The sequence below is a fragment of the Heteronotia binoei genome, chromosome 1 (assembly GCF_032191835.1).
Source record: "Heteronotia binoei isolate CCM8104 ecotype False Entrance Well chromosome 1, APGP_CSIRO_Hbin_v1, whole genome shotgun sequence".
Lineage (NCBI taxonomy): Eukaryota > Metazoa > Chordata > Lepidosauria > Squamata > Gekkonidae > Heteronotia > Heteronotia binoei.
In genome coordinates, this window is record NC_083223.1 from 278,132,577 (window position 1) to 278,150,699 (window position 18,123).

An 18,123-nucleotide genomic window follows, 5' to 3' on the forward strand; every position below is an offset into this window, starting at 1 on the left:
CCTCTTATGTTCTTATGTGACACAGAGTGTTGGACTGGATGGGCCACTGGCCTGATCCAACATGGCTTCTCTTATGTTCTTATGTGACACAGAGTGTTGGACTGGAGGGGCCATTGGCCTGATCCAACATGGCTTCTCTTATGTTCTTATGTGACACAGAGTGTTGGACTGGAGGGGCCACTGGCCTGATCCAACATGGCTTCTCTTATGTTCTTATGTGACACAGAGTGTTGGACTGGAGGGGCCACTGGCCTGATCCAACATGGCTTCTCTTATGTGACACAGAGTGTTGGACTGGAGGGGCCATTGGCCTGATCCAACAGGGTTCTCTTATGTTCTTATGTGACACAGAGTGTTGGACTGGAGGGGCCACTGGCCTGATCCAACATGGCTTCTCTTATGTTCTTATGTGACACAGAGTGTTGGACTGGAGGGGCCATTGGCCTAATCCAACATGGCTTCTCTTATGTTCTTATGTGACACAGAGTGTTGGACTGGATGGGCCACTGGCCTGATCCAACATGGCTTCTTTTATTCTTCTGTCTGGGGCAATGATGCTCTGTCTTCTGGGTGTTTGTAGGGGGGCAACAGTGGAAGGGCTTCTGGCCCTGCTGGTGGACCTCCTGATGGTCCCTGGGTTTTGGCCACTGTGTGGCACAGAGTGTGGGAGCGGATGGGCCACTGGCCTGATCCACCATGGCTTCTCTTATGTTCTTACCTTGCAGGGTGATTGTGAAGCTGAAATGGAAGGATAAGAGGAATATCAGGTTTGGGTTAGCGTTGTTTGCATCTTGTAAGACAGGAGGAGAATAACAAAGAGAGACAGCAGGGCTCTTTTTGTAGCAGGAACTCCTTTGCATATTCGGCCACACACACTAGCTGTTGCTAATCCTCCAAGAGCTTACAGAGCCTATTGGTACAGGGCCTACTGTAAGCTCCAGGAGGAGTTTCTACATTGGTGGGGTGTGGCCTAATATGCAAATTAATCCCTGCTACAAAAAAAAGTCCTGGAACACAGTGCAAAAAAGTGCAGGTTTTTTCATACTTAATGCAGAAGAAGGTTCCTCTGAGAATGTTCTTTCTGTCAAAATCCTGTATTCCCGGTGCAACAACCAAAGGCTCAGAGGCTCTGCTCTGATTGGCATCTGGGTAACCCAGAGAGAGGAGGCCCGTGGCGTAGCATGGTAAAGCTGCGGCACTGCGGTCCAAGCTCTGCTCACGACCTGAGTTCGATCCCGGCGGAAGCTGGGTCCGGGTAGCCGGTTCGAGGTTGACTCAGCCTTCCATTCTTCCGACGTCTGTAAAATGAGTACCCAGCTTGCTGGGGGGGCGGGGGAAAAGCGTAGATCAGGGGTGGGGAACCTCCATCCTGAGGGCCGTTTATGGCCCTCGAGATTACTTGGTCTGGCCCTTGGGGATTGCTGGGCCGAGCCAAGCCATGTGGCGGCTTTCCTGGGACCCGGCTGGCCGGTGAGGATCATGGGATCCAACCACACCGCAGCAGCTTCCCCGGGGCCTGGCTGGCGGGAGCTACCACCAGTTCAGTTTGCACTTGGTTATCCCAGATGGCGTCGCCTAATATGCTAATGAGCAAGTGACCTAGTATGCCAATATTAGGGGCTAGAGTCTGATATGAGCGCTTTCATCAGCGCTGCCTTCGCGCCATCCTCAACATCCACTGGAGTGACTTTGTGACCAACACTGAAGTCCTCAAGCGGGCGGAGGTTACCAGCATCGAGGCACTGCTGTTGAAGACGCAGCTGCGCTGGGCAGGGCATATTTCCAGGATGGAAAACCACCGCCTTCCCAAGATTGCCCTGTATGGCCAACTCTCCACCGGCCATCGAAATAGAGGGGCACCAAAGAAAAGGTACAAGAAGAAATCCCTTGAAGAAATCCCTTGGCACCTGTCGCATCAACCATCACCAGTGGTCTGACCTAGCCTCAGATCGCAATGCATGGAGGCACACCATCCGCCAGGCTGTCTCTTCCTTTGAAAACGCACGCATAGCTGGTCTTGAGGACAAAAGGAGATTGAGGAAGAATCGCACTGCTACAGCACCATCTCCAAATCAGACTTTTCCCTGCAGCCACTGTGGCCGGACCTGCCTGTCCCGCATTGGTCTTGTCAGCCACCAGCGAGCCTGCAGCAGATGTGGACTACTGCACCCTTCTTCAATCTTCGTTTGCGAAGTCAAGCCAAGAGAGAAAGAGTCTGATATGAGTTTTTCTACAAAAAAAAGCCCTGGACCTAGGCATTTGTGTGTGTGTGTGCCAAATTAGGCTCTCCCCACATGGCTTCAAATAGAAAAACAATTCTTTACATGAATTTTTTCCACCCTGAATCGTTCTCCCTTGGCAGAGGGCTGTTTTTTTTAAGTCGATCGTTTTGTACGGCCCGCCAATGATGTTATAAATATCCAAATGGGAGGGGAAAAAGTTCCCCCACCCCGGGGTAGACGAATGGGGGAGGCAATGGCAAACCGCCCCGTAAAAAGTCTGCCGTGAAAACGTCATGATGTGACGTCACTCCGTGGGTCGATAATGACCCGGGGCTTGCACAGGGGACTACCTTTGCTTTAACCCAGAGAGATAAAACGGACGTCTTGCAACTGCCCCAAGAGGATAGGAGGGCACACTGCACTGAGAAGCCGGGTTAAACAAAGAGCCAGAAAGCAAAGGCCCCGTCTGCCTGCCTGCCTAGCTCGCTCAGCCCTAATTCAATGCAGCATTCAAGAGACCTGAGAGAAGATGTCACGTAATAACACCTCCCTCCTCACACCCTTTCCATCTGCAGCGATGGCCACAGGCATTGGTAGCTTTAAAAGGGCAGGTCTAATACAGGCCAGTAGCCCGTGGTGACTGACTCAGAGGCAGGCAACTTCTGGGTCCCAGTGCCAGGAGGCAACATCAAAGGAAGGCCTCGGCCTCTCTGCCCTGTTGTCGGCCCTCCAGAGGAACTGGCTGGCCACAGTGTGAGACAGGAGGCTGGACTAGATGGACCCTCCCTGGTCTGACCCAGCAGGGCTCTTCTGAGGTTCTTCTCAGGGGAAGGCCTCAGTCTCTATGCTCTGTTGTTGGCCTTCCACAGTTGGCCCCTGTGTGAGACAGGAGGCTGGATTAGATAGACCCTCACTGGTCTGACCCAGCAGGGTCTTCTCAGGGGAAGGCCTCGGCCTCCCTGCCCTGTTGTTGGCCCTCCAGAGGAACTGGCTGGCCTCTGTGAGAGAGAGGAGGCTGGACTAGATGGACCCTCCCTGGTCTGATCCAGCAGGACTCCTCTGATGTTCTTAGGGGAAGGCCTTGGCCTCTCTGCCCTGTTGTTGGCCCTCCAGAGGAACTGGTTGGCCACTGTGTGAGACAGGAGGCTGGACTAGATGGACCCTCCCTGGTCTGACCCAGCAGGGCTCTTGTGATGTTCTTCTCAGGGGAAGGCCTCGGGCTCTCTGCTCTGTTGTTGGCCTTCCACAGTTGGCCACTGTGTGAGACAGGAGGCTGGACTAGATGGACCCTCACTGGTCTGATCCAGCAGGGCTCTTCTGATGCTCTTCTCAGGGGAAGGCCTCGGGCTCTCTGCCCTGTTGTTGGCTCTCCAGAGGAACTGGTTGGCCATGGTGTGAGACAGGAGGCTGGACTAGATGGACCCTCCCTGGTCTGACCCAGCAGGGCTCTTCTGATGTTCTTCTCAGAGGAAGGCCTCGGCCTCTCTGCTCTGTTGTTGGCCTTCCACAGTTGGCCACTGTGTGAGACAGGAGGCTGGACCAGATGAACTGCTGGTCTGATCCATCAGGGCTCTTTTTATGTTCTTACAACTGACCCCCAGCCCCAGGGGCGAAAGGGGTCACTCCCTTGAAGGTCATCCCCAGATGGGGCATTCTCCTTTGTCGTTTATCCCTCTGGGGACACAATCCATTTCCTTCTCCAAATTATAAGTGATAATCCTCCAAATTATAAGTGAGGAGAGAAAGGGAAAAACAAGGGTCACCCGCCTTATTGGAAACTGTCATTGTCCTCACGAAGAAGAAGAAAGGGGGTTTTTTTGCTGGCCCTCCAGAGGAACTGGTTGGCCACTGTGTGAGGCAGGAGGCTGGACTAGATGGACCCTCCCTAGTCTGACCCAGCAGGGCTCTTCTGAGGTTCTTCTCAGGGGAAGGCCTCAGTCTCTCTGCCCTGTTGCTGGCCCTCCAGAGGAACTGGCTGGCCCCTGTGTGAGATAGGAGGCTGGACTAGATGGACCCTCCCTGGTCTGACCCAGCAGGGCTCTTCTGATGTTCTTCTCTGGGGAAGGCCTCAGTCTCTCTGCCCTGTTGTTGGCCCTCCAGAGGAACTGGTTGGCCACTGTGTGAGGCAGGAGGCTTGACTAGATGGACCCTCCCTGGTCTGATCCAGTAAGGCTCTTCTAATGTTCTTCTCAGGGGAAGGCCTCGGCCTCTCTGCCCTGTTGTTGGCCCTCCAGAGGAACTGGCTGGCCACTGTGTGAGACAGGAGGCTGGACTAGATGGCTCCTACCTGGTCTGATCCAGCAGGGCTCTTGTGGTGTTCTTCTCAGGGGAAGGGGTTTTTTTTTGGGGGGGGGGTTGGTAGCAGGAACTCATTTGCCTAATAAGTCACACACCCCTGATGTAGCCAATTCTCCCGGAGCTTACCCTGTACTAAGAGCCCTGGAAGCTCTTGGAGGATTGGCTACAGCAGGGAGGTGTGGCCTAATAGCCGCCCTGAGCCTGCCCCGGCGGGGAGGGCGGGATATAAATAAAATGTGAATGAGTGAATGAATGAATGAATGAATGAATGAATGAATGAATGAATGAATGAATATGCAAAGGAGCTCCTGCTACAAAAAAAGCCCTGGTCCGGTTGATCGGTGTGGCTGTGATCACACGTACTAAATAATGCAGTTTCAATCCACTTTCAATGTACTTTCCAACTGGAGTTTGCTGTGCAGGGGGAAGTATCTGTGAATTTCCTGCATTGTGCAGGGGGTTGGACTAGATGACCCTAGGGGGGACTAGACCCTTCCAACTCTATGATTCAATGATTCTACGATTCTAAATCCAATTGCAAAGTGCATTGAAGCTGCATTATTTAGCATGTGTGATCGCGGCCACTGAATAACTAAAGGAGTAACTGGAATGGTATTTATAATGCTATGCTACAAGGTGAAAAGTATATCAGGCGGCTAGAAACAACTGTGATAAAAAAGATGTCATCGGTTTAACCTGTGTTTGAGGAGAACCAGTGTAATTAACATTGAAAGCCATTCACATCCATCGTTCTCCAATTCCGACAAGTTTATTACCTTTTACCGTTTTTCCCAGGCAACTTATACTATCCAGACCAAGCTCTTATTCTTGGTGTAGTGGTTAAGTGTGCAGACTCTTATCTGGGAGAACCGGGTTTGATTCCCCCACTCCTCCACTTGCACCTGCTGGAATGGCCTTGGGTCAGCCATAGCTCTGGCAGAGGTTGTCCTTGAAAGGGCAGCTGCTGTGAGAGTCCTCTCAGCCCCACCCACCTCACAGGGTGTCTGTTGCGGGGGAGGAAGGGAAAGGAGATTGTGAGCCAATCTGAGACTCTTTGGAGTGGAGGGCGGGATATAAGTCCAATATCTTCTTCTTCTTTTCAATTTGTTAATTTCACTGTTTTGCCATTGGATTCTCACTTTACGCTATTTTGCATGCTTCACCACTACCCGCCAGTTATATGGAGCACTGCTCGCTGTACCCCGTTTCATTGTCTGACGAAGTGTGCTTTTAGCACACGAAAGCTTACATTCTCAATAAAACTTCTTTGGTCTTAAAGGTGCCACTGGATCCCAACTTTTTTCTAAAAGAGTAGCAGACAAAGGAAAGGAAAGGGAGGAGGAGAGAAAGGGAGAAACAAGGGTCACCTGTCTTATTGGAAACTATCATTGTCCTCACGAAGAAGAAGATGATATTGGATTTATATCTCGCCCTATACTCTGAATCTCAGAGTCTCAGAGCGGCTTACAATCTCCTTTATCTTCTTCTCCCACAACAGACACCTTGTGAGGTAAATGATGATATTGGATTTATATCCCGCCCTCCACTCCGAGGAGTCTCAGAGCGGCTCACAATCTCCTTTCCCTTCCTCCCCCACAACAGACACCCTGTGAGGTAGATGAAGATATTGGATTTATATCCCGCCCTCCACTCCGAGGAGTCTCAGAGTGGCTCACAATCTCCTTTCCCTTCCTCCTCCACAACAGACACCCTTTGAGGTAGGAGGGGCTGAGAGAGCTCTGACCTCCTGCCAGAGCTATGGCTGACCCAAGATCATTCCGGCAGCTGCAAGTGGAGGAGGGGGGAATCAAACCTGGTTCTCCCAGATAAGAGTCCATGTACTTAACCACTACACCCAACTGGCTCTCTATAGACCCAATAGAACATCTCAGAACATAAGAACATAAGAGAAGCCATGTTAGATCAGGCCAATGGCCCATCCAGTCCAACATTCTGTGTCACACAGCGGCCAAATATATATATATATATATATATATATATATATATATATATATATATATATATATATATATATATATATATATATATATATATATATATATATATATATATATATATATATATATATACACACACACACACTGTGGCTAATAGCCACTGATGGACCTCTGCTCCATATTTTTATCTAACCCCTTCTTGAAGGTGGCTATGCTTGTGGACGCCACCACCTCCTGTGGCAGTGAATTCCACATGTTAATCACCCTTTGGGTGAAGAAGTACTTCCTTTTATCCGTTTTAACCTGTCTGCTCAGCAATTTCATCGAATGCCCACGAGTTCTTGTATTGTGAGAAAGGGAGAAAAGTACTTCTTTCTCTACTTTCTCCATCCCATGCATTATCTTGTAAACTTCTATCATGTCACCCCTCAGTCGACGTTTCTCCAAGCTAAAGAGCCCTAAGCGTTTCAACCTTTCTTCTTGCAAGCCCTGTGGAATTCCTTCAGATCTTGCAGGGACTTAAACAAAAACAAAACAGTTTAAGCTTTTATCACAGAAAGCTAGTGCTGGAGCCCCTTTCGTTCATACCACCCACCTATCTGGACACACGATCACACCTGAAGCTGCTTTACACCTTGATCCATCAAGGTCAGTCTTGTCTGCTCAGACTGGCAGCTGCTCTCCAGGGTCTCACCTACTGCCTGGTCCTTTCAACTGGAGAAGCCGGGGATTGAACCTGGGACCTTCTGCATGCCAAGCAGAGGCTCTGCCACTGAGCTATGGCCCCTCTCCATGGCTCTCCAGGGTGTCAGGCTGAGGTCTTTCCCATCACCTCGTGCCTGGTTCTTTTTAACTGGAGATGCTGGGGATTGAACCTGGGATCTTCTGCTCTCAAGCAGATGCTCTACCACTGAGGAAGGGTCTCAGGTCAAAGTCTTTCCCATCCCCTCCTGCCCAGGCCTTTTCAACTGGAGATGCCGGGGATTGAATCTGGGACCTTCTGCATGCCAAGCAGATGCTCTATTGCTGAGCCACAGCCCCTGGAGAGAAAATGCTAAGTCGGGAGTTGAACTCATTTGTTATGGCAGATCTGCCAGACTAGCACTCTTGTAATATTTTGTTTTATTTAACAGTCTCTGATAACTGACACCTCTGGCTTCGAATTATTATTGCATCAATGTTTGTTTATGTTTAATTTGATTTATACCTCGCCCTCCCCGCCAAGGTGGGTTCGACATCTGGAAACAGTGTCTGTGCTGTAGCAATCTTGAGTATGCTGTTCAGGTGTTGTTCGGGTGTGTGTTTGTAAGTTCATAGAATCCTAGAATTGAAAGGGACCTCTAGGGTCATCGAGTCCAACCCCCTGCACAAGGCAGGAAACTCACAAACGCCTCCCCCCAAATTCACAGGATCCTCATTGCTGTCAGATGGCCACCTAGCCTCTGTTTAGAACCTCCAAGGAAGGAGAGCCCACCACCTTCCAAGGAGGAAGCCTGTTCCACTGAGGAACCTCTCTTAACAGTCATAGAATCATGGAATCCTAGAGTTGGAAGGGACCTCTAGGGTCATCTAGTCCAACCCCCTGCACAGTGCAGGAAACTCACAAACACCTCCCCCCAAATTCACAGGATCCTCATTGCTGTCAGATGGCCACCTAGCCTCTGTTTAGAACCTCCAAGGAAGGAGAGCCCACCACCTCCCGAGGAAGCCTGTGGAAACTTAGAATCATAGAATCCTAGAGCTGGAAGAGACCTCCAGGGTCATCTAGTCCAACCCCCCGCACAATGCAGGAAACTCACAAACGCCTCCCCCTAAATTCACAGGATCCTCATTGCTGTCAGATGGCCACCTAGCCTCTGTTTAAAACCTCCAAGGAAGGAGAGCCCACCACCTCCCAAGGAAGCCTATGGAAACTTAGAATCATAGAATCCTAGAGCCGGAAGAGACCTCCAGGGTCATCTAGTCTAACCCCCTGTACAATGCAGGAAACTCACAAACACCTCCCCCCAAATTCACAGGATCTTCATTGCTGTCAGATGGCCATCGAGCCTCTGTTTAAAAACCTCCAAGGAAGGAGAGCCCCCCACCTCCCGAGGAAGCCTGTTCCACTGAGGAACCACACTAACGGTCAGGAAGTTCTTCCTAATGTTGAGCCGGAACTTCTTTGGATTTAAGTTCAACCCATTGGTTCTGTTCCTACCTTCCAGGTCCACAGAAAACAATTTGACACCATCCTCTATATGACAGCCCTTCAAGTATTTGAAGATGGTGATCCTATCACCTCTCAGCCATCTCCTCTCCAGGCTAAACATCCCCAGCTCCTTCAACCTTTCCTCATAGGACTTGGTCTCCAGACCCCTCACCATCTTCGTCACCCTCCTCTGGACCCGTTCCAGCTTGTCAATATCCTTCTTAAAATGTGGTGCCCAAAACTGAACACAGTACTCCAGGTGAGGTCTTCCCAGAGCAGAGTAAAGCGATACCATCACATCACGTGATCTGGACACTCTACTTCTGTTGATACAGCCCAAAATTGCATTTGCCTTTTTTTAGCCACCGCATCACACTGAAAACCTACTTTTGATTTATCGACAATCATTACAGAAATCTCATGGTCAGAGCTTTGAGCCTAAGACCCAGGGGAAAACATGAAATGGCTGGGCACCGCGAGCTTTTGTACATAAACTGCTTCCTGTCATTGGTCAGCCAATGGAGTAAATAGAGACTTTGCTCTGTAGCTCTTGTGCGGTGGAAGAAGCCTGGGAAAGCAAGCTGGGATGCAGAAGGAAGCAAGAGAGAGGGAGAAGGAAGCAGATGACAGTCAATTTTTTTTGGGGGGGGGCTGATAGGAGCCCTCCAGGGGCCTGATCCAGCCCTCACACCAGACGTTTGACACCCCTGTGCTAAGTCTTTTTAAAAGAGGCGTAATGTGTACACAAGACCCTTTGCATGCTGAAAACTGTATACCAACACTAAGTATCGTTATGAATAACCCAAGCTTTGTAATGGGACAGATCAGTGGAGGAGTCCAAAAATGTGCCTAGAAAACGGGTAACCGCATCAGGGATTTCCTCTTCAGATCTCAGCCGCACGCGAACCTGAAGGGGACAAAAACTTCACTTCAGGTTTGCAGAGAGAATAACAAAGAAGAAGCTTGTGAAAGACAAACACGTCTGCGGAAGGCGACAAAAGCGAAGAAGAAATGATGAAGATGATAAAGATCCCATGCTCTTTAACTTGCTCTTTAACTTTAACTGGGTCCCATGCTCTTTAACTTGTTCATAAATGATTTAGAGTTGGGAGTGAGCAGTGAAGTGGCCAAGTTTGCGGATGACACTAAATTATTCAGGGTGGTGAGAACCAGAGAGGATTGTGAGGAACTCCAAAGAGATCTGTTGAGGCTGGGTGAGTGGGCGTCAACGTGGCAGATGCGGTTCAATGTGGCCAAGTGCAAAGTAATGCACATTGGGGCCAAGAATCCCAGCTACAAATACAAGTTGATGGGGTGTGAACTGGCAGAGATTGACGAAGAGAAAGATCTTGGGGTCGTGGTAGATAACTCACTGAAAATGTCAAGACAGTGTGCGTCTGCAATAAAAAAGGCCAACGCCATGCTGGGAATTATTAGGAAGGGAATTGAAAACAAATCAGCCAGTATCATAATGCCCCTGTATAAATCGATGGTGCGGTCTCATTTGGAGTACTGTGTGCAGTTCTGGTCGCCACACCTCAAAAAGGATATTATAGCGTTGGAGAAAGTCCAGAGAAGGGCAACTAGAATGATTAAAGGGCTGGAGCACTTTCCCTATGAAGAAAGGTTGAAACGCTTGGGACTCTTTAGCTTGGAGAAACGTCGACTGCGGGGTGACATGATAGAGGTTTACAAGATAATGCATGGGATGGAGAAAGTAGAGAAAGAAGTACTTTTCTCCCTTTCTCACGATACAAGAACTCGTGGGCATTCAATGAAATTTCTGAGCAGACAGGTTAAAACGGATAAAAGGAAGTACTTCTTCACCCAAAGGGTGATTAACATGTGGAATTCACTGCCACAGGAGGTGGTGGCGGCCACAAGTATAGCCACCTTCAAGAGGGGTTTAGATAAAAATATGGAGCACAGGTCCATCAGTGGCTATTAGCCACAGTGTATGTGTGTATATAAAAATTTTTGCCACTGTGTGACACAGACTGTTGGACTTGATGGGCCATTGGCCTGATCCAACATGGCTTCTCTTATGTTCTTAAAGATAATGATGATGATGAAGAAGATGATGCAAGTGGAGGAATGGGGAATCAAACCCGGTTCTCCCAGATAAGAGTCAGCGCACTTAACCACGACACCAAACTGGCTCTAAACAGAAATGCTGCTTCATTTCACTGGTATCCTCCCCGCCGCCTGAGGGAAACCCCGAAGGGAGAACAGTCTTCTAATCCCCTTTGTTTTACCCTCAGAACAACTCAGTGTGGTAGGTGAGCTGCAGAGAGTGTGATTGCCCCAAGGACACCCAGCCGGCTTTCATGGCAGAGCGTGGATTCGAACCTGGGTCTCCCAGAATCTAGTTCGACACTACTGCACCACACTGTGCACTCTAATCAACGCAGCACACGAACAAATCAATTCCCCTGTGTATGTGGATTCATTTCTGATCAGTTTAACAAGAGAGTGGGGAAAAGAAGAGAAGAGAAAGCCATCACTACATCCTCCAGTGAATTCCACATTTTCATCACCCTTAGTGTAAAATAGTCTTTCCTTTTGCTCATCCCGAATTTACTGCTTCCTTCGATGCCCTTGAGTTTCAATAAGAGAGCCAGTTTGGTGTAGCGGTTAAGTGTGTGGACTCTTCTCTGGGAGAACTGGGTTTGCTTGCCCACTCCTCCACTTGCCCCTGCTGGAATGGCCTTGGGCCAGCCATAGCTCTCGTAGAGGTTGTCCTTGAAAGGGCAGCTTCTGGGAGAGCCCTCTCAGCCCCACCCACCTCACAGGCTGTCTGTTGTGGGGGAGGAAGTTGTAGGAGATTGTAAGCCACTCTGAGTCTCTGATTCAGAGAGAAAGGCAGGGTATAAATCTGCAGTCTTCTTCTAAGAGAGCCAGTTTGGTGTAGTGGTAAAAAGCATGGGCTCTAAGCTGGGAGAGCTGGGTTTGATTCCCCCCCCCCCGTCCTCCACATGAAGCTGCTGGTGTGACCTTGAGTCAGCCACAAGTTCTCAGCAGAGCTGTTCTCTCAAGACCAATCCTCTGAGATGTCTCTCAGCTCCACCTACCTCAAAGGCTGTCTGTTGTGAAGAAAGGAAGGGAAAGAGATCGTAAGGAAAGATTGTTGTGAGGAAAGGAAGGAAAGATTGTTGTGAGGAAAGGAAGGGAAAGAAAGGAATGAAAGATTGTTGTGAGGAAAGGAAGGGAAAGAAAGGAATGAAAGATTGTTGTGAGGAAAGGAAGGGAAAGGAAGGAAAGATTGTTGTGAGGAAAGGAAGGGAAAGGAGATTGTAAGTTGCTCGGAGACTCCGAGTGAAGGGCGGGGTATAAACCCAATCTCCTCCTCCTCCAGAACTACTACTTCTGTTTTGGGAGAAGGATAAAAATAATGTTATACTTCTGTAACAATAGGTACATCAAGTTCTCTAAATTCCCAGTTTTCATCTTTAAAAATGTTACATTTCTTTCCCTTGCTTTTGTAAAGATATCCCTTTGAAAGAAAAGAAAGAAAGAAAGAAAGAAAGAAAGAAAGAAAGAAAGAAAGAAAGAAAGAAAGAGGAAGGAAGCTGAGAATTCAGAGAACCTGCTGCACCTATTGTTGCAAAGGTATATCCAATATAATATTCTAGTGCTGATATTTTTCTTTTAAAGGCGGTGGTGAGAGGAAATGGCTGTTGCAGGGACAGGATCAGAGAAAATGCCAGCCAGGTGGGCCAGAAAATCCAAATTTTCCCTCTCACACTGCAGCACTCTGGACTTTACTGTGACCTTTCCCAAAACCTAAGAAGAAAACAGGTTTGAGAAAGACCAGGAAAAAAAGCCAGGGAAACCCTTTGAGATGCACAAAAACACAAAAACGTTGCAAAGGGGGGGGGGGGTGAGAGGTGGGAATTCCCCAAAGAACTAAACATGGAACATATAACCCATGTGGAAATGGACTGTGATGGTTTTTAAAAAGGGCAGGACACACTGAGGATATCTAAATGTAAATATTTTGAATAATATGGCGGAGGTAACATTTGAACTCAAGGCGCCGAGGGCCTTCCTGGCTCGCCCCTCCCTCCCTTTACCACTACCTAAAAAGAGCCTGAAAGCCAGTTTGGTGTAGTGGATAAGTGTACGAACTCTTATCAGGGAGAACCGGGTTTGATTCCCCACTCATCCACTTGCACCTGCTGGAATGGCCTTGGGTCAGCCATAGCTCTCGCAGAGCTGTCCTTGAAAGAGCAGCTTCTGTCAGAGTTCTCTCAGCCCCACTGAGTCTCTGAGATTCAGAATATAGGGCGGAAGATAAATCTAATATCATCATCTTCTTCTTCTTCTTCTAAAAAACCCAGCTTCATACAGGCCATTATTTAGGAGCAAACCCCATCCAAAGGCATGGGGCATGAATAAACATGGGGTCAACCTGCTCCAAAGCATTCATGTGTCTCCCAAAGCCAAAGAGGGAGGAACAAAGATATCCCTCTGGGCAAAACAGGCAAACTCTCTCTCTCTCCCTCTCTGTCTCTCCACCTTTCCCTGGGCTTGTAGTTTGTGGCCGGTCCCTAAGTCTGACATGATTATTAGTCAGGAGGAAAGGGAGGGAGGGCTGTGCTGGAGGTTTTTTTTGTTGCTCAAGAAAAGATTTGAAACAGAGCTCAAGATCTATTAAAGGCCAGGACCGTCAAACCAGTGAAAGCAGCAGGAAAGTCCAGCTTGCCACAGGGGCTGGGGGGGAGGGTCGCCAGAGAGAAAAGAGAGAAGGGGTGGGTGGGGGAAAAGAAGCCGGATCAATCGCTGGAAAAGGCAAGAAGGAGGGGGGGAGGGAGAAAAAAAAAGCCACAACAAGAAGAGAACCCCCCAACCCCCCCCACCCCCCACCCCATCAGCAGATCCTCAACCTCTTCGAGGAAACTTAATCGATAAACTAATTAACTGCTTCGTAAGCTTTGTAATTGCTGGATCAGAAGGATTAGGATGAAGGGCTGGGGGGTTGCACACCAGCCGGGAAGAAAGGCCAAATTGTAGAACCCTTCGCTGAAGCCCAGAGTTGGAGATTGTATTGTTTTGTTTTTAATTGCTTTTTAAATTTTATTTTTTTTTGCATCAGGAAAAAGGAACGTACTTTTTTTTTTTTTTTTGGAAATATTTGAAGGATTCGGTGGAACCGAAAATGCCACTCTGTTAAAGGTTGGAAAGAGGAAAACTGCCTCTTGGAAGGCAAGGGGCTTTGGATCTCTTTGTCTGTTTCCGCGAGAAGACTGTCAAATCCAGGTTGGAATCCCTCCCTTTCGTTCCGGCTCTTTTGGGGTGATTGTTGGTTTCTCCTCTTTTGGTACTATTCCGAATTCGAAGCTTGCTCCATCTTCCTCTTTTTGGACCAATGAAGGAACCGGATGCCATCAAACTTTTCATTGGACAGATCCCCCGGAATTTAGAGGAGAAAGACCTGAAACCTATCTTTGAACAATTTGGCAAAATCTATGAGCTGACAGTCATTAAGGATAAATACACTGGCATGCACAAAGGTAAGACTTTTTTTTTTTTTGGTGTCTGGCCAAAGTCTCTTTGGGGTGTTTTGACAAAGGGAGGGAGAGGTTGGGGTTCAGAAGCCAAATGGGGAAAGGCCAAGCTAGCAATCAGGCGAGGGCGGGAGAAATAGAAAGCTCCAAGTGTTGCGTGAAATTGCACTGCCACCACCCTGAAGGAATGGGAAAATTCGTTTTGCACACTGAAAATTCACTCAAACATGGCATGGGGGGAATTCGTTTTGCACACTGAAAATTCGCTCGAACATGGCATGGGGGGAATTCATTTTGCACACTGAAAATTCGCTCGAACGTGACATAGGGGAAATTCGTTTTGCACACTGAAAATTCCCTCGAACATGGCATGGGGGAAATTCATTTTGCAAACTGAAAATTCACTCGAACATGGAACTGTTAGGGTTAGAGTAGTGGCATCAGGCATGTGAAAGTCTAGGGATGTTAGAGGAGGGGGGAGAGAAAGCAGCAGATGGCAAGAGCTCAGAGAGAGATGAAATCAGCTATCCTGAATAAAAGCTGGGTGTTTAACTACCTACACAGTAGGAGTTAGGAAGGCGGGCAATTCACAGTGGGACTCACAGTGCAAAGATTCATGGTTAATTGGGCTGTCGGGCTCAATCCTGGCTTATCAACAACAGCATGGGAGACATATGTGGTGGGGGAGGAGGAGAGAAACCAGTTCAGGTGATCAGATGCTTGGCTTGTATTATCTCAAAGAGAGATTTGATTCTTGACAACTCGTACCCTAAAAATCATGTTGGTCTCTCAGGTGCCTCTGGGGTCCTGTTTGTATGGCTGTGAAGCATTTGAGAAAGTATAGAAACCCCTTTTTTCTCCAGCAGAGTTCCTCCACTACCTTTTGTTTTTCATTTTAAGGAAGGGGTCAATCATAAAGAACCTCACCATAAAGAACCTCAGCGGATTTGTACAATCCCAGGCCACCCCATCCAATCCCCATCTACGGCACAGTAGCTTTTGACTTTCTGTTGCTCGATTATTTGCTGGGGTTTTCTGCTTGATTTATTTTTTCAAATGACTCTGATGGGGAGCAAGAGAGAAGTTACATATATTTAGCAGATCTTGGCAGCATTGTTGGGGCAGGTGATGAAAGCCAGCGGGAGGGATTCCAAGACTACATTCAACAATCTGACAGAGCTCCCGGGACCTTTCTCAATCACAACAGAGATTCCCTTTTGTTAGCTCTCTTTCCAAATTTCCCGGCAGATCCATCAAACGGCACGGCTTGCTTCTTTCTGTAGGCCTCGGTGCCAAGCAGCCTCGAGGACAACAGTTTGCACATTGCCTTAATTGCCGGAGGGTGTTTTTAAATATAAAATTATCTTTCACGATGTCTCAAACTTCTGTGGGCGAGCAAGGGAGATAGTTCACCCTGATTGTCCCCTCCCCTCAACCTGCTCCAAGTTAGCATGTAAACAGCTAGCTGACTGTAAAACGAGTGAAATCCGCTAAGTACACCCCCTAAAGAAGATAACTGAGAATAGAGTGAAGACGGTTAAGGAATTTTTGAAAAAATAAAGGTAAAAATTCATTGCACAGGGTCAAGATCCCCTTGATGGGAATTCGACAATGTATAACTTGGGGGGGTTGAGAGTGAGGGAAGGAGAGCTTGGGGGTCTCACTGGAGCCTGGGCTTGTTGATCCGAGTCTTGATTGATGGATGTTGTTTGGTAGGTGTTCCGTGAAATTTTAGGGAGCTGGGGAACAAAAAGCAATATTCCCTGAGTCCCGTTAAAGTCGAGGGAAAGAGAATTAATTACCTCTCGTACCTGCTGGGATTTTAAAAGAAACCAGGTGCGGGGCTTTCTTTTGCTTTTAGTTTGATAGCAAACAGGTTTTGCGATGGATCATGCAGAAAGGAAAGCTGCCAACTTTTTAAAAATCTTATCTGCACTGCTCCCGCAAATATTAGCAAGGGATAGTTCTTTTTTTTTTTTTTTGCTTGGCTATGGAAAGTGTCAACTGATTTGGATTTGAGTTCCTGTGATGGACACAAGAGCAGGCCAGACTTTTTTTTTTTTTTGGTAGTCAGTTGGTAATCCCATGAAGAAGCAAGCAAAGTGTTCCTTTTGTGATTTGGATTTAGAGAAAGCATGAATGTATTTGTATACCAATTGTATTTTTTATGGGCCAAGAGCTCCTCATTTGGGGTAAATAAAAAATTGGTTGGACACATCCCGTTGGTGGGAAAATGCATTTCAGCAACATTTCTTCTTATCTGGAAGGAGGTGGAGGTTGAAAAACCTAACAAAAATGTTCCCAAAATGCATTCATTAAGTTCGGCAAAATAATAATAATAATCCATTGAGGAATATCTCTGTTTGGAAGGGGCTTTTAACGTCTCCCAATACCTCATTTCCAGAAGGCACTAGAAGTTCCCCTGGCCCCTCACCTTTGTTAGAAACTAAGGATTTCTTTGCTGAATCCAGCAATGCCGTTTGGTTATTTTAGACTCACTAGTCTTACAGGGAGGGTGCCTTTAGATCATGTATCCTTCAAGCGCAAAGCACCAAATAAATGTTCGACACATTTATCTCCTCCCACCTCACCGTCTCTAGCAATAAACACTCCTGGGTTAAGCTGATTCTAAGCGTATTTAGTCAGAAGTCAATCCCACTACATTCTGTCGCACTCGTGGCCACAGCCTGCATTTGGGGTAGGCCCAACCGAGCCGGTGATCCGGGCCTTTAGACTTCTGCCCTGAATTCTGGCACTCGTGGCTACTGTGGCTGGCTCGGACTCGCAGCCCACCCGATCTGACATCCTGTTACCAGGCATAGCTAGTAGGGTCACTTCCCGAAGTTCAGAAGAAGGCAGCTCTCTGAGCTGGCCAAGGAGCAAATCCATTGTTCGTTGCACTGTTTGGTGAATTTAATTTTAAATTAATTTTAATTTTTGATGTATACCCCACCCTATCCTGCAAGTTGACTTAGGGCGGCTTACATCAGTAAAAACAAACATCGGGATTAAAACATCATAAGACATCATAAAAACGGTTTCAATAGTCAAAACGGCATATTCAGAATGTGCATCAGTGCCCGCATATGAACACTAAAGCGTACCTTGCAGCTCAAAGCCTGCCATTATAGGTCCAGCAGGTGGCAAGACATATCGCAAAAGGACTGTGTGGGGTTCTTTTCTAATATTTCTCCTCCTCTCCCCCCGCCCCCAATCCAGGATTCTCTGGGATTTTAAATCAGGGATGGGCAGTTCTGTTAGAATCATGGAGTTGGAAGAGACCTCCAGGGTCATCTAGTCCAGCCCCCTGGACGAGAATTGAATGATCAATGATTGTTGAATGATCAAAAAACAGTCGAGTGTAAGGTTGCCAGGTCCAATTCAAGAAATATCTGGGGACTCTGGGGGTGGAGCCAGGAGCAAGGGTGTGACAAGCACGATGGAACTCTGAAGGGAGTTCTGGCCATCACATTTAAAGGGACTGCATGCGTTTTAAATGCGCTCCCTCCATTTGGGAAAAAAAATATGAAGGATAGGGGCTCATAAGAACATAAGAGAAGCCATGTTGGATCAGGCCAACTGCCCATCAAGTCCAACACTCTGTGTCACACAGTGGTAAAAAATTTTATATACACACATACACTGTGGCTAATAGCCACTGATGGACCTGTGCTCCATATTTTTATCTAAACCCTTCTTGAAGGTGGCTATACTTGTGGCCGCCACCACCTCCTGTGGCAGTGAATTCCACATGTTAATCACCCTTTGGGTGAAGAAGTACTTCCTTTTATCCGTTTTAACCTGTCTGCTCAGCAATTTCATTGAATGCCCACGAGTTCTTGTATTGTGAGAAAGGGAGAAAAGTACTTCTTTCTCTACCTTCTCCATCCCAGGCATTATCTTGTCAACCTCTATCATGTCACCCCGCAGTCGACGTTTCTCCAAGC

The 18,123-nt window shown here is 47.7% G+C and overlaps 1 protein-coding gene across 3 annotated transcripts in view; it reads left to right on the forward strand.

Annotated features, from left to right (window-relative positions):
- Positions 1 to 13,779: 13,779 nt before the first annotated feature.
- CELF3 (CUGBP Elav-like family member 3) overlaps positions 13,780 to 18,123 on the forward strand; it is a 176,418-nt gene continuing 172,074 nt past the window's right edge. For 2 of the 3 annotated variants that reach the window (XR_009556244.1, XM_060256151.1), the window contains exon 1: positions 13,969 to 14,182. Coding sequence is in view for 2 of the 3 variants with exons in the window: in XM_060256151.1 (XP_060112134.1) it covers positions 14,038 to 14,182 (145 nt within the window). In the remaining variant the exon portion in view is untranslated. Of the gene's footprint in view, positions 14,183 to 18,123 lie in introns of all 3 variants that reach the window. The other variant, XM_060256140.1, reaches the window with a different exon arrangement.